The sequence below is a fragment of the Panthera uncia genome, chromosome A2 (genome assembly GCF_023721935.1).
Source record: "Panthera uncia isolate 11264 chromosome A2, Puncia_PCG_1.0, whole genome shotgun sequence".
Taxonomy (NCBI): Eukaryota; Metazoa; Chordata; class Mammalia; order Carnivora; family Felidae; genus Panthera; species Panthera uncia.
The window spans coordinates 45,192,790-45,208,029 of NC_064816.1; the positions used below are offsets into that span (position 1 = coordinate 45,192,790).

A 15,240-nucleotide genomic window follows, 5' to 3' on the forward strand; every position below is an offset into this window, starting at 1 on the left:
TATAATGTAACATCCAATTGGCCAAATACTTTAAAAATTCCATTGTGGGGAAACCAGCATGTTTAGTATTCAAGATGTTTTTTTCTCTTAAAAAACTTTAAATGTGCCCTCAACAACGTGCATGCCTGTGAACATACTTGAAAAGGAAGACTGTAAAGCAAACACTAGCCTTACCAACTTCCCTTCAGCTTGCACATCTACAAATGTGGGGGCCACTGCAGGTGTTTCCTGTTGATTAGTAAATAGCCTCCACACAATTTCTGTTTAAAACTCAGCTATTAATAAAAATGGGCGCTTTTGTAATTGCTCCCTCTTGAATGTTCTTAGGGAAACAGAAGCAAGTCATTGACATGATAGATGGCAATGGGAAGTTCTTTAATCTAAGCAACGGCAGTAGTCATTCATTATTTCATTTCATTAACAAGCTCTTTCTTCAGTAAGGTAATTCTGTTTTAAAACCGCAAGGCAGCTGGTATGCAAGGCAGCTGGTAACTTAGGTGATGGCAGATTTCCTAGCAGGAATCAGAGTGGGAAATCTACTTTAACTTCATTTTATGGGGGCTTGCAGGTCAAGGGATGAGGCAGGGAAATAATTTGTCAGTTGAAAATGCTAATACAGTTTGACTCTGTCACGAGTGCTGGATTGGCATTTGAGAATATGGGTTCTTTTGTTTTTATTAACTGATTGTGTGATGAGTTGCTGAATCCCTTCTGGCTCTGTAGTTTTCCCATCTATAAAATGAAATGTGGAAGATTTCTAATATAATTTCTCCTAACAGACTATGGTTCTACAGCCAAGAGAAGTGGATGGTGGTAAAACAGAGAAGAAAGATGAAAAGGCCCATTCGTCCTAGTGAATATGTTAACTTTGCATGTTATTCAGCTTGCAAATAATCCAAAAGCACAAATATTTACATTTTATCACTTTAACACATTTAAGGGCTAGAGATCACAGACATTTTGTAGAATGATACAGTAACTTAGATTTTGTTTGAAGGAAATGCTGTAAAACATAGGGGCTTATATTTTGAAAGCCATTTAAAAATTTTAAAGCTTTTCTCCCAGACTGCAAAAAAATGTTTATTCTGGTATACAGTGTGGAAAAATACATATCTACTACCAACTCGGGGGCAAACTTTTAGAGCTAATGTTTAACACTTTATAACTGCTGTGTTGCTGGGTTCTGCTAGAATTTATTTGGAGCTTGGGGAAAACTGGAACAGTTAAGAAAATGCTTCTTTTCAAAGCAGTGAGAGGGGAAAAAAAACAACAAAGTGAGCGTATATAGGAGGTGGAACATTAATAGATTGCCTGTTATGGTGTCTCCTTCAACCAGCTTTTAGATAATCTACAGCTTTGGCCTACCCTCAGTTTTGTACAATCTATATCACACAATGTGTGTCTTCTTTCTACATATTAAAAGTGCATCATTTGTATCTGCTGCTGCCCAGTATATGAATTAGGTAACTCCTTTTTCTATTTGTATCATTTTGTAAGGAAAAAGAAATTGTTCACATTTATCATACCACTAACTGATGGAAAGCACAAGCTCTCCTCACTCTTAAAAGAAGGTTAAGAATTTTTATGATTTCCACTTTCTCTGTAAACATCAGTTACCTAAAGTGTGGGGCATGGCACATGGATGGTGAACATTAGTTCTTGATGGATAATCACTGCATTGGATTTAGTGATTTAGTAGTTAGAACAGGTGCGGAAAGGAAGCTTACCACTTCCTAGGTCCGCTTTATAATTTTCTTAAATGATTTTTAATAGGTGAGTTACATGACTTAACAATTGAAAATACCTAAAAAAAAGATGAACTTTTGGTTCCATCCATGACTGTGTAACCAACTACCCTTCGACCACCACTCTAGACTTACAGGTAATCCTTAAATCACTTTCTTTAAAAAAAATTTTTTTTTTATGTTTGTTTATTTTGAGATAGAGACAGAGTGCGAACAGGTAAGGGGAAGAGAGACGGAGACACAGAATCTGAAGCAGGCTCAAGGCTCCGAGCTGTCAGCACAGAGCCCAAGGCAGGGCTCGAACCCACAAACTGCGAGATCATGACTCAAGCCGAAGTCAGACACTTAACCGACTGAGCCACCCAGGTGCCCCTTATATCACTTTCATATTTATTTTCCTAGTGTTTTCCTTATACAAAATAAAAGCAAGTAGAAATATGTATGCTTTTTTTTATTATTTATTTAAATCCCTTTCTTACATTGAAGGTGGCATACTGATTTGAACATGGCTTTTTTCCACTTACACTTTCCTGGCGATCTTTCTGTATCAATATAGAGAGAGGTCCCAATTCTCCTTCACAGCACCATGGTTCCCATTTCATTGTGTATGTGGTTTTCACTGTTACAGATTCCAGTTTACCTAATGGTCCCCTGTTGATAGACATTTGGGCTGTTTATAACATTTTGCTTATGTAACCAGTACTGCAGTGAATCGTGGACGTTTGCAGTAATTCACATAACCATGACTGGGTCAGAGGGTAAATGCATTTGTCTTTATGCCAGGAGTTGTCAATCTGCCCTTTACAGGGGATGGGCCACTTTTTAGTTCTAGTTCCTGTCCCCCGAGTCTTGTCAGTCAGCAGAGTGTGTTGACAAACTTCTGGATTTCTGCCCATTAAATAGGTGGGAACGATAATTATATACTATACAGTTTTGAATATGAGAAATTTAGCTTTTCTTACCCAGCTGAGGAAACAATATTACCTTAATTCTGGAGTTGGATCACCAAGTTGATGGGATAATAGGTAATCTCCCTGTTTTTGCTTAAGTCTCCCCCTACCCCTACTCCACCTTTTACAAAGCAAGTAGATACTGCTTCAGAAAGAAGCAATGCTGAGTTTTAAAAGTTATAATTACATCACTTGTTTCTTTTTTATATTACTGTTTTGGGCACTAAATCATTTATAATTTCTTAGAGTAGAAAAATCCTCCTTTTAATAGACTATTTTAACCCTGATATTTAACATAGGAATCTCTGGGAGTATCCTTGTACCTTTTGAGGTTGTTATGGGGCCAGACCTATTTTCTAGCTTCACAGTTTTAGGAACCTAGTGCACTGATTGACTCAGACTCACAAGATTGATTCTGAAAACTGGAATATCTGCCTATTTATTTACAATGCAGGATATCTTTAAAAGCACCAACATACACCTTCTAGGTCATCTCCTTCAACTATCAGAGTTAAGAGGAGATTGAATTTGTATCACCTTGTGGGATGTAACTCCACATCACAGAGATTTGACCGTGAGTATAGAAGCTAGAACAGGTTGAGTTAAATAGAACTCGAATTAGATGTGAGGATTCAAATGTCTTTCAGGCGTTCTTGGACTGTGGTGAGTTTTAGTCCTGTCCTAGCTTACATTAGGTTTCCTTAGATATATTTTTCTCCTAAAACAGTGCTTTGAAAATAGGAGGGGCTTATTCATCCAACAGACCTCAGGTTCAAAAATACTAGGTGCTTTTACTAGATGCTGGTCAGTTCAGAGTAGTAAAAATAGGGCTTACTAAAAGTACTGTTGTAGGTACATTATATACATTCAGTAATTGAATTCTCACAACTGCCATATGCAATTGAATTCTCACAACTGCCATATGCTCATGTGTTTTCTTTTCTTTTTTTTTTGTTTTTTGTTTTTTTTTTTTTTGTAAGTAGGCTTCAGGCCCAGTTTGGTACCCAATGTGGGGCTTGAAATCATGACCCTGAGATCCACCCCTGAGCTGAGATTGAGTTGGACCCTTAACTGGCTGAGCCACCCAGATGCCCTTGAGTACTGGTTCCTTTTTTTTTTTAATGTTTATTTCGGGGGGGGGGGGGGGGGGGGAGCCAGGGTGGGAGTGGAGGAGGGGCAGAGAGAGAGGGGGAGACTTAGGATCGTAAGCAGGCTCCAGGCTCTGAGCTGTCAGCACAGAGCCCAATGCAGGGCTCAAACTCAGGAACCGTGGGATCGTGACCTGAGCTAAAGTCAGACACTTAACCGACTGAGCCACTCAGGTACCTCGAGTACTGGTTCTTATTACCCTCATTTTACAGATGAGAAAACCAGCTCCAGAAAAGTTAAGTAACTTTCCAAGGTCACTCAGAAGCCAGAGCTACGATTTGGACATCTGGCAATCAGACTTGGGTCTGGGTTCTTAGCTATCACCTCTTTTACGTCCCCCAGAGTAAAGGCATTTTTACCATAGTACGTTTCATTTTTTTAATCAGCCCCCTAATGCTTTTGTAAGATTGTGCAGAAAACAGTTTCTTGAAGAGTTGCTTTTTAAGATGGAGGTTTTCTGATTAGATAGGGATGTTGTCCCAATCTTATCAGCCACATTTACCTTGAGGGGAATCCTAGGCTAATCTGAAAGGCTAGCACAAGATCTTCTGTTCTCTTTTGGTTCCGTTTAATTCGAGATGAAACAGTTTCCGAATCTGGCCCCTAAATCTTGGACTGTGCCTTGCAGGAAGCTAATGTTAACATTGTTGCCTCTGTGGTATCTTGGGAAGAGTAGAAAAACCAGTCTTCATTTGCTTTGAGGGCCAGCTAGTTTGGGTTAAATTTCACTAAAGTTCAGGAGGGAGACCTGGGCAGTAGCTTGTTTTCTGCCTACAGTAAGTAGCTCAGAGAACTTGAGCCTTCCGACCTGATTTCTTCCCTTTTGGCTTGTGGAATGGGCCTAACAACGCTTTCTGTGAAGATTAAGGGAGAATATAGGAAAGGATTCTGAAAACTATAAGACATATATGACTGGCAGCTATTGTCTGTTTTACCATCAAAAACATCTTTTAGAAGTTGGATGGTTTTCTCTGGTTATGAAGAGAAATTTGTTTTTGTTTTTAACTAGAGCTTATTTCCAAATGTGAGGACAAGAGCTGTCATTAATGTGGTCTACACTTGACCATGGTGCAAGATCAAATTTAAAACCTTTAAAATTTGCTTATAATGAGATAGCTTAAGAAGGAAACCTATAACACATACCTTAATATTCACATTCAGTTTGCAAGTTCTGGGAAGGCAGACCTGAAAGTTCAGGGTCAAACCCTAAGATTGGACTTCTGGCAGGGTTCCCAGCTGCCTTTCACAGAGGAGTAAAAGCAGAATCTTCGTAGGCAAAAGACCATGGCTCAAGCTATCTTTATAACTCTTTAGTGCCTGGGCAGGCTTAGCTCTCAGGACTTCTGGAGGAATAAGGCTCAGCCAACAAAGAGGGCCATCTCAGGTGCCAGTTACCTTGTGTGTTGTAATGAAATGTTTCTTTGTGGTCCTTCTCAGTCCCCATCACATCTCTGTGTTGCAAAAAGTCCCCTGACTCTGAGAATGTGATGACTGAGCCACATGACAACTTTATCATTCTCTTAGTCACTCCCTTGGTGGCTCAGCCAGTCTCTGACGTGGGCCATTCATTAGGCTTTGTTTCCTAAGCTTTTCAGAAACTTTGGTGTAACAAGCACATGGTCTAAATTTGAGGGAAAACCTTAACCGGTACCTACAAATGTAGCAAACAAAAGAAAACAAAACCCCTCAACTATTGAATCTTTACCTGAAAGCCATAGCCTTTCAGAGCTGACATTTGCAACCCTCTTAATTATAGGAAGTAGATATAGAATGTGTAAAGTGATTTGACCAGGAATCTATCCTACACCCCAAAGGTTAGGTCACTACTGTGGTGCACAGGAGAGATGGTGGGAATAGAAGGAGCGGGAGGGGACGTGGTTAAATAGATTTGGCAAAAATAATTTGGTGGTAGTGGCGGCCTTGATTCTTCACTTCTTTTTTTAAAGATCCTATTTCCTAGACAAAGGCAATATAATCTAATTCAGTATTTCTTGAAATTGCCAGATGCTAAGAACAGCACACGAGCACTTGTTACACACACATTCCCAAGACCCTCCACTGACGTTTGCTATGTCTAGGACGGGATCTGGGAATATGTGTTTCACAATCACAGCAATTCTTACAAATTAGGGTGTTCTGATAAAAATAGAATTGAGGATACCGTTTAGTGCAGTCTCTAGCTACAAGGTAGTATCCTACCCCCGCTGTAAACAGATGGTCAAGTTAAAAAACCCTGCCCTTGAGATGCAAAAGTAGCTCCTTTTGAAAGGAACTGTCCCTTTCCCTCCTCTTCCTTCGGTCATTTGACTGGCACCATCCCAAACCTACAGCTGGAGTGGCTTTCTCCAGGCCCAGCTAGGCGGGAGACACACACTACCCTAAGCCGGGCGGTCGGGGAGCCCCGTCTCCGTCCGGCGTCCGGCTGGTGCAGCCGTGCCGCTCTCCCATTGGCTGGAAGTTTCCTCGCCAGTAGCCCGAGCGGCCCCTACTCGCCACGCCAGCCCTTCTGGGCTCCGACCGCCCAGGGGGCGGGGCGGAGGCAGGGGCGGGGCCCAGAGGGCGGGGCAGGAAGATGGGGCGGGGCCTCACGGCGCTGCGGAAGTCTGGGCCGGCCTATGGCGCGGGAGGGAGTCCCCGGCCGCGCCCCACGAGGCCGGGCCGGGCCGGGCCAATCCCGGGCGACTGGGCGGGCGAACGCGGGGCCCGGCCGGCCGGCCCGAGGGACTGGGGGTGGGGGACAATGGGCCGGTTCCTGGTGCGTCACGGGGGAGTTCCTTAAAGGGGAAGTGAGCGGGGCTACGGGCGGGTGCGGGGTGCGGTGGTCCGCGGGGGAGGCCCCCCGCGCTTTAAAATAATGCCCGCGGCGCCCGCGCGACCATGCAATGGCGAGCGCTCGTCCTGGGGCTGGTGCTCCTCCGGCTTGGCCTCCATGGAGTGCTGTGGCTCGTTTTCGGGCTGGGGCCCAGCATGGGCTTCTACCAGCGTTTTCCGCTCAGCTTCGGCTTCCAGCGCCTGAGGGCCCCCGACGGCCCCGTCTCTCCTGCCTTAGGGTCCGCGGGCCCGTCGGGGCCGTCGTGGCTGCAGCCGCCGGTCCCCGGGGCGGCGGCGGGGCGGCGGCGGGCTCCGCGGCGGCCCGGGCCAGGCATGTGCGGCCCGGCCCACTGGGGCTACGTGCTGGGTGGCCGGGGCCGCGGCCCGGACGAGTACGAGAAGCGCTACAGCGGCGCCTTCCCGCCCCAGCTGCGCGCCCAGATGCGCGACCTGGCGCGGGGCATGTTCGTCTTCGGCTACGACAACTACATGGCGCACGCCTTTCCCCAGGACGAGCTCAACCCCATCCACTGCCGCGGCCGAGGGCCGGACCGCGGGGACCCGTGAGTAGCCGGCGCTGGCCCGACGCCCGGGGCCGCGCGCACCACGCGCTTCCTTGCGTCCTCCGGGTTCCCCAAGGGATGCCATAGCGTTTAGGGTCCAGCGGGCCACACCCGCCCACCTGGGGCCTTGGCCCGACCCCCCTGGAGGTCCCCCTGGGCTTGGTGGGGGTGTGGATGGGTCCGTGGCTGTCTTCTTCCTCGATTCTCCCGGAATGTCAGTTACAGCACAGCTGTCCAGCTCAGTCTCTTTTACAGATGGGGAAATTGAGGCTCAGAGACCGGAAGGGACAGTGGCAGTACCAAGGGGTAGCTTCGGGGGCTTTTGACTCTCATCTCCAACTCCTTCTCCAGATGAATATATAATCAAAATGAAATCCCTTGTAAAAACGCAGTTTCGAAACAAGCCCTTATTTCCCCGCACCTGCTCGCATCCCTGGCTTTTCTGTATAAAAATTCGAGAGTTGATTCTGGGAAAGGACTTGTCTAAAGCCAGGTAATGAGTGCGAGGCAGAGCGGGGTTACAACCTTTCTCCTTCATGTACAGGGGCTGCTTCTTAGGCTGAGGATACTTACATGAAAGGGAGAGGGAGGGAGGCAGAGAGGCTATCTAGCTGAGATTTGGGGTCCTGATACGCAGGCTGTGATTCCCTGGCCGCAGAATTGACTGCCACCTTTATCTGTCCCATAAATTCCTCCCCTCTGGTGGCAAGGTTGTCACGGAAGTTCAGCCAGTGTTCCTTTCCACCAGCCTTGTCTGTGGAGGCCAAGCTTCCAGGGTCACTGCTGTTGACATCAGAGTCCAAGAGGACAGCACACTCAGCTGAGGACCTTCCACCTGGAGGGAATGGGTGTGCTTTGTCACTGACCCTGTTAGACCACATTGGTGACTACCTTCCTCTGTGTGGTGAGGGTGGACCAGAGGAGCTGCTCAGTGTCCTGGCCCCACATCCTGGGGGTGGCTTTGTACTTCTGGGGGATGTACTTTCCTTCACCTGGGGAAAACGAGTCCGATCCTTAAGTTCTGAAAAGGAAGCCCGTATACTAAAGGGATTTGAAGGGTTTTAAAAAATGGTTTGTTGTCTCCAAAGTCATATTTTAAATGACAGTTTGAGGAGCATGAGTTTCAGTGATGTAAGGGCACATTCCAGGCTACTTTCAAGGGACTGTGCCTTTCTAAAATTGCAGGAAACTGATGAGTTATTTTTCTTGCTTCACTAGATCAGGCTTTATGCATATAAATATCTTCTATCTTAATTTTTTTGGGGGGAAAAATTTTTCTTAAGTTTTGAAAAAAAATTGCTGAGCCTTTCCAGATGTTTGGAAAGTAATGAGTCGTTTGTTGGTGTTTAACTGTACCAGGCTTTATGCCTGTGTATTTTCTGTTAATTTCATTTTTTATTGTTGGAGGAAAAAAAACATTAAAATTTGAAAAAATGAAAAAGCCTAAAACCCCACCAGACATTTAATTTATTTTTCCTTGCCAGCTCCTGCTCATATGCCTACACATTTTTTACATAGTTGAAATCAAAGTGTGTGTACATATTTTGGATCTTGATTGTATTTTCTCGCTAATGCTCATGGTATTACAGGAAGGGAGAGAATGCTTTCAGTAAGTGCCCTTATTCTCTCTCGAAGACTTTTTCCTCAGATTTTCTTTTATGGCAAGGACCTAAGGAAACGGTTTAATGAGTGCTTGTGATCACACTTTCAGTTGGGAATATGGTGGTCTGGAGAGTTAGCTGATGACATTTGGATGCTTTTCTTAACCTTAGGAACCCTTTGGGGAGTTGGAGCCCCTCTCCAGCAACCTGACGTGTCGGTTGATTACCCTACTGGGCCCTGTGGTAGTTCCGGGTGGCGTAGGCCTTTGTTTCAGACTAAGTCTGCTGATGAGTGTCTTGGTTTGATTGTGTAGTGGCAGTGTGGGTAAACTGAGGTCAGATTGCTTTGAGACAGTTATACTGCTGTTGGAAAGATAGAGTTTGAAATGTCGAGGGGGTGGCATTTGGGAAGGGTCATGCCCAGAGGTTAGTAAACCTTTTGGTTGATAAACCTTTGATGTCTTTGAGGAGATGAAAGAATTCTGGTGTTATGGTGATCTTGAGTAGAACCTCACATTGGCTGCTTCCAAGGAGTGGAAAGGTTAATTTTTTTACTCCCCTTTCTTTAACTTAACTCCTTTCAGACTAGTATTTTCTTTTCTTCTTTTTTAAATCATATATTTTTTTAAAAAAGATTTTATTCTATGCTTTTTATAGCTTATTTATTTATTTTTGAGAGAGAGGGAGAGCGTGAGCAGGGGAGGGGCAAGGAGGGAGGGAGTGAGGGAATCCCAAGTAGGCTCCATGCTGTCAGTGCAGAGCCCAATATGGGGCTCAAACCCATGAACCCTGATATCATGAACTGAGCCGAAATCAAGAGTTGGACGCTCAACCAGCTGAGCCACCCAGGCACTCTGAGATTTTTTTTTTTTTTTTTTTTAAGTAACCTCTGCACCCATCATGGGTTGCAGACTCACAACCTTGAGATCAAGGGTCACATGCTGTACCTACTGAGCCAGCCAGGCACCCCCAGACTAGTATTTTCGAAGAAAGTTTAGAACCAGAGTTTTGGCATTCTGGCTCTGAAACAATAGGATAGTTTATATCCCCCAAGTAAATAACCTGCAATAAAAATTTTTCAGATTTAAAAAAATCAAATGTATTCTAATAATTGTTTTCAAGCGTATTCTAATGATACATTTAAAATATGGAGTGACAAAGCCATTAAATTGTTATGCAAAAAGTACGGAAACAAAATATGGGTGCTCAATGTGTGTATCTTTTCTTTCTAGTCACATTTACCTGAGGCATATCTTGCCCGTCATGTTTAACTATAAATAGGGTGAGGGTTTAACATGAAGTAAATGAAACCCGAACGCTTTAAAATAGAAAATCTTTCTGTTCAGCTACAGATGACTATGCAAAGTCAGTCACTCTCATATCCCCAATTTGGGTTGGAGGATCCAAATTCAGAAGTTTCCTCAAGTGAATTTGAATGTTCTATTTTTTGTAACCTTGTGAATAATAACGATAGTTCTGGCCTTGGGCACGTGACCCTTCTTTGTGTCCTCCCCAGCCAAGTTGCCGTTCAAGTAAAAAAGCAAATCGCCTTTGAATCACCCCAACCAGTATTGGCCCCCAAACCAACCCATTCCTCAGCAGCCAAGCTTAAGATGGCCTCCTCTGCATTCTTCTTTTCTTTCTAGAATCCTGTCCCACTACACAACTCGGGCCTAAGACTTTTTCTAGTTACGCCATTGAACTTTGAAGACAATTTTCTTTGATTTACTCGGTTCTCCTTTCAGTTCCTTTTCTTTAAGCTGCTGTTCCACATTTTAACATCACTTGAGAATTATGTATTCACCTTCCTTTCCCTTTGTCTTGTCTTCCCAGATTATCAATCCCTTGACACAGAGACTGTTTCTTGTATTACCTCTGTGTCTACCCAGCACCAGCTATATTTCTGAACAGCTGGTACAGGTTAAGTGTATGTGGGAATTTTTTTTTTTTAAACATGTTTGATTTTGTCAGTTACATCATCAGAAATTTTCTGTCAGAGGTGTAGTTTTCTCCTCTATCTCTGTTTTGGGGTGATAAGAACCTTAAGAATTCACAGTAGGGTGGGATCGCCTGGGTGGCTCAGTCAGTTAAGCGTCTGACTTTGGCTCAGGTCATGCTCTCATGGTTCATGGATTCAAGCCCTGTATCGGGCTCTGTGCTGACAGCTCAGAGCCTGGAGCCTGCATCAGATTCTGTCTCAGTCTCCTTGCTACTCTCCCACTCACACTCTGTCTCTCTCTGTCTCTCTAAAATAAATAAATATTAAAAAAAGTTCACAGTGGGGCAAACGTCATGAACAGTCACACATGGTATTAAATTAAGTGGAGAGTTTAATTCTGGGTCATCATGGTTCAGCCAGCTGGTTATGTGGAAAGATGTGTACATGTGAGCCTAGTCTTGTACTAGAAGATTGAGTTCTTGGCTTGAGACACTTAGCAGATATGAAGTCAGGCTGGCCATTGGTCAAGAATACCTACAAAGAGCAAGATCACTGTCTTACATACTGGGCTGGCATAAGTGGAATCACAGTAATATGGTGCTGCTAGGCCAAGAGCGTTCTATGGAGTCTACATTTCCCTTCTCACTCCTCTTCCTTTTCTATTTTGGCATATTTTAAAGACTGTATAGCGATTACTCGGTAGAAAATAATTAAAAGTGTTTTAATGAACACCTTAGATTTTTCAGTCAAATCCTTTAGGGGGATTTGTCTGAGTGGAGAGAAGGAACCAACTCCGTTATTCCAAATATTTATTTTCTTTTACTGTGGCATTTCTTATAACTGTTAATTGTTAGTGATTGCTTGGGCACTGTATTGAGAAGTAGGTTGAAATTGGGTCCATTTTAGTTATTAGCCTAAAAGGAAAAGTGCTACAAAACACATGAAGGAGTGCAGTGATCGAAGTTAGTAACACCTTCCACTGACCTGTGTAGGTGGAAAGAGTGGTGTTGGCCCCAGATGAGGGTATAGCTCAGGAGAGGGTGTGTTTCACACACGTAGTTTGGATGCTAAGTGGTGAAGGAACTATTTTCTAATGAGGTGGGTGTTGGAACCCACTCTTTGTTTCTGAGCAGTAGAGCAATGCAGTTAAATATTTAAACCCAACAGGATGTTCTTGAATTGGCAGAATTAAGCACAAGGATCTTCCTGTCTACTTTGACCTTCTCCTCCAACTTTCGACATTTCCTGTATGTTTTCTTGCTGGCACTGCCCTTGAAGTGCTTATTTTTACCCCACGGCTCTCGTCTTTAGAGGACCTTTTGGAATTATATGAACATATTTAGAAAGAATCTACAAACAGAAGAAGCAGGTGCAGTTTTTCAGCCATGTGGTGTGCTGGCCTCGTGGCTTGTAAGGGGCAAGATAACCCTGGTTCCTAGATAGCCCGTTCTGTATGGCTTGTTTTCAAAAGTGTATCTAAAAGTTAGCTCTAAATTCTTTGTCCTAGATTTAGTGGGGTAACAGCATATAACAAAGCAAGTGGAAAGCTCACGTGAGATCAGATGTGAAGTGTGGAAGCTGTGTGTGCCGGCTTCATGTAAGGCCACTGACCCCGACCAGGGCACACTGGAGGGTATATTTTCAGAGAGCGTAGCAAGCCATCCAGGACAGGGGAAGTGAGACCAGGTCCCGTAGGTGTGACTGAGGGAGTAGCTACGGTGGCCTGGGATGTGCTGCAAGATGTCTGAGTTTCGGTGAATCTCTTGTCGAAGATGAAACTCGGGCTTTTCACTTTGGTCTTTAATAAATGTAACCTTTTTAAAATTTTTATTAAAAAATTTTTTTAATGTTCATTTTTTGATTGAGTGCTAGAGTGAGTGAGTGCGGGCGAGGGGCAGAGAGCAAGGGAGACACAGAATCTGAAGTAGGCTTCAGGTTTCGAGCTGTCAGCATAGAGCCTGATGTGGGGCTTGAACCCACAAACCATGAGATGATGACCTGAGCTGAAGTGGGATGCTTAACGGACTGAGCCACCCAGGTGCCCCAATAAAAGTAACCTTTAAACAGCTGTCCCATTTCTCCTTACTCCAGCCTTTTCAGGCTTCTGCAGTTACTCTCGGGGCTGGTGGGAAGGAGAGAGAAGAATGACTGAAGTCCCTGGAATTTGTCAAGCTGCACTATTTCTCCGTCCTTGCCCTTCCCAGATGTTTTCGTTGTCCTTGTCATCGTTTTCAGTGTTACAAGGAGCAGTCTGAGTGACTGGGGAGCTTTACTTTCCTTGCAGGCCTGAAGGCAGTGTCTTACGATTGCTCCAGGAAGGGAAATCAGTGTTGACTATGGGGTCAGGAGGAGTGTGGCAGACAAGTCCCACCGAGGCTCATCTCCTCAGAATGGGTGGAGGTGATGGGGATTCATTGGTTGAATGAATGATAATGAGAAAATGAGATCAAGAGGTTAATTTATTCCCCCAACCAAAGCACCGTGGTGATAATGGGAATATAACTGAAGGTATTTACTTCTCTTTGTGTGTAACCTGCTGGAGTGTCTGATTTCTATATTTAAGGTCACATGACAGGGTCTTCCTAGTTTCGTTAACAATGATTTTGAAATCAGAGCTTTTTGAAGCTGGTCAGAGAGATGATTTGTGGTGATAAAACTGTGTCTCAGGGCACACGATTCTGGTTCACCATCTCCTGATTTCCTGTTGCATGTTTCCTCAGTAGCATTAAGGGTGCATCTATTCTGTGAGTTGAGTCTACTTACAGACACCATAGAAAGGGTCACTTATGAGATGGAAAGACTGTTGCCATACTGATCCACCTGTAATTGGCCCTGAATAAATGAGAGTTTCTAGCAGTTTTAGTTTCTAATGGATGTTTAGTTTTATTGCCCTTTTTCTCTTTTAAAATAAAGTACCTTTGTTTAATTTTAATTTTGTTTCTTTTTCAGTTCAAATCTGAACATCAATGATGTCCTAGGGAATTATTCACTGACTCTTGTTGATGCATTGGATACGCTTGCAGTAAGTGTGTAGGCTTGTTATTATTTTTGTAATTAATTAAGGCATTTTGGAGTTGCATACTCCTAGTTTCCACCATCGAGGGAATTCCAGGAAACCTGATATTCAAAATGTATTCATAGCTTTGATAGCCATTGTTGATTTTAATGACCTTAATGCTGAGAGCAAGAAAAGCATTCAGGGTTAAAGGGACGGAAATGTGATTCCCCTAAAAAAAATGGAGAAGAAAGTATGATTATTTTGAGGGAACATGTTTTTCTCCCAGTTTCCCACTGTTTTATTCCATAAAGGAGCAATGGAGCGTTCCATTAAAGTTGACAGTTACTGTAGTTAAGATTTCAGAAGTAAAAGATAAGCTCAGGGTGGGTAGGGCCCCTGAGATAGCATTCAGCTACTTGGTCCCCTTGTGTGTGTCCTGGGCCCTGGTCCCAGCCCCTGTGTGAGACCCCTAGAAATTCTCCTCTCCTATGTGGGACTCCGTAGTTTGTAGACACTCCCTACTCCACATTTGGGCTGCCAACTTGGGTGCCGCCTTCACCCCCTCATCCCCTGTTTCCTTCGCGGAGTCTGGGGAACTGGAGCTTTTTGAGTGGATCTGCAGAAGCACACTGAAAGCAGGATGGCACTGTGGCATGGTACTTAACCATTGGGCTGTGTCGTGTGCCTGGTCTGCTTCTTGGTTCTTTGCTTCCAAGAGGCTGTCTTCCAGAACAGTATGTTAAAACCTCCTTGATCAAGGTGATTTCACAACCTCTTTGCTCCTCGTCATTGTCCTGCACGGCTTTACCATTAGAGAATTATTACCATAGTCGAGCCCAAATACTGCATTTAACAACGTACTCTTGTCTGTTTGGACGTCCCTGAGAAGAATTTAAAGCCGTCAGGGGTTAGAAGTGGGTCATGCTAGCTAAGTTTGCGTTACAGCTGCCCAGTGTCTTGCTGGCAGAAGAATCACCAGAACATGAGAAGAGCTTGAGTGATTGCTCTGCATCCTCACAGGCCCGGGGTCTGCGGGGACTGTGGGCTTTCATTCTGCCAGGCTGTGATTGCATAGCACTTTTGGTTTCCCAGTCTCTCTGGGGTTCTTCCTGCTGCGCTTCAGTCATCTGTCATCCATGATCACAATGTGCCCAGACAAGTATGCTCAGCCTAATTGGAATTAACTTGCCGCATATACCAGAGGCTGACTCAGACCATAGGCGTTGGTTAAAACAGAGTCCCAAAACTCAGGTATGTTATGAAAGGCATAACATCTCTTCTCCCTGACCCCTCTTTTTTGGCCTGTTGTGTCTTTTTATCCTCCTGCCGTGCTCATTAAGTACAGAGACCTCATCTCTATTACTCATTGTCCTCTCCACACCTCATGTGTCTGATACATAGTAGGAGTGCAAATATGTGTTCAAAGAATGAATTCCTACAAATCCAGCATTTCCCAACACCATTTTCAAGGGTGTTTTCCCTGA

At 44.2% G+C, this 15,240-nt stretch overlaps 1 protein-coding gene across 1 annotated transcript in view; it reads left to right on the forward strand.

Moving 5' to 3' along the window:
* The first annotated feature begins 6,580 nt into the window (after positions 1-6,580).
* The window catches only part of EDEM1 (ER degradation enhancing alpha-mannosidase like protein 1), a 29,748-nt gene continuing 21,088 nt past the window's right edge, over positions 6,581-15,240 (forward strand). Inside the window, exons 1-2 of the mRNA XM_049640904.1 lie at positions 6,581-7,218; positions 13,708-13,780. Coding sequence (XP_049496861.1) covers positions 6,722-7,218; positions 13,708-13,780 — 570 coding nt within the window. The 5' untranslated portion in view covers positions 6,581-6,721. The remainder of the gene's footprint in view (positions 7,219-13,707; positions 13,781-15,240) is intronic.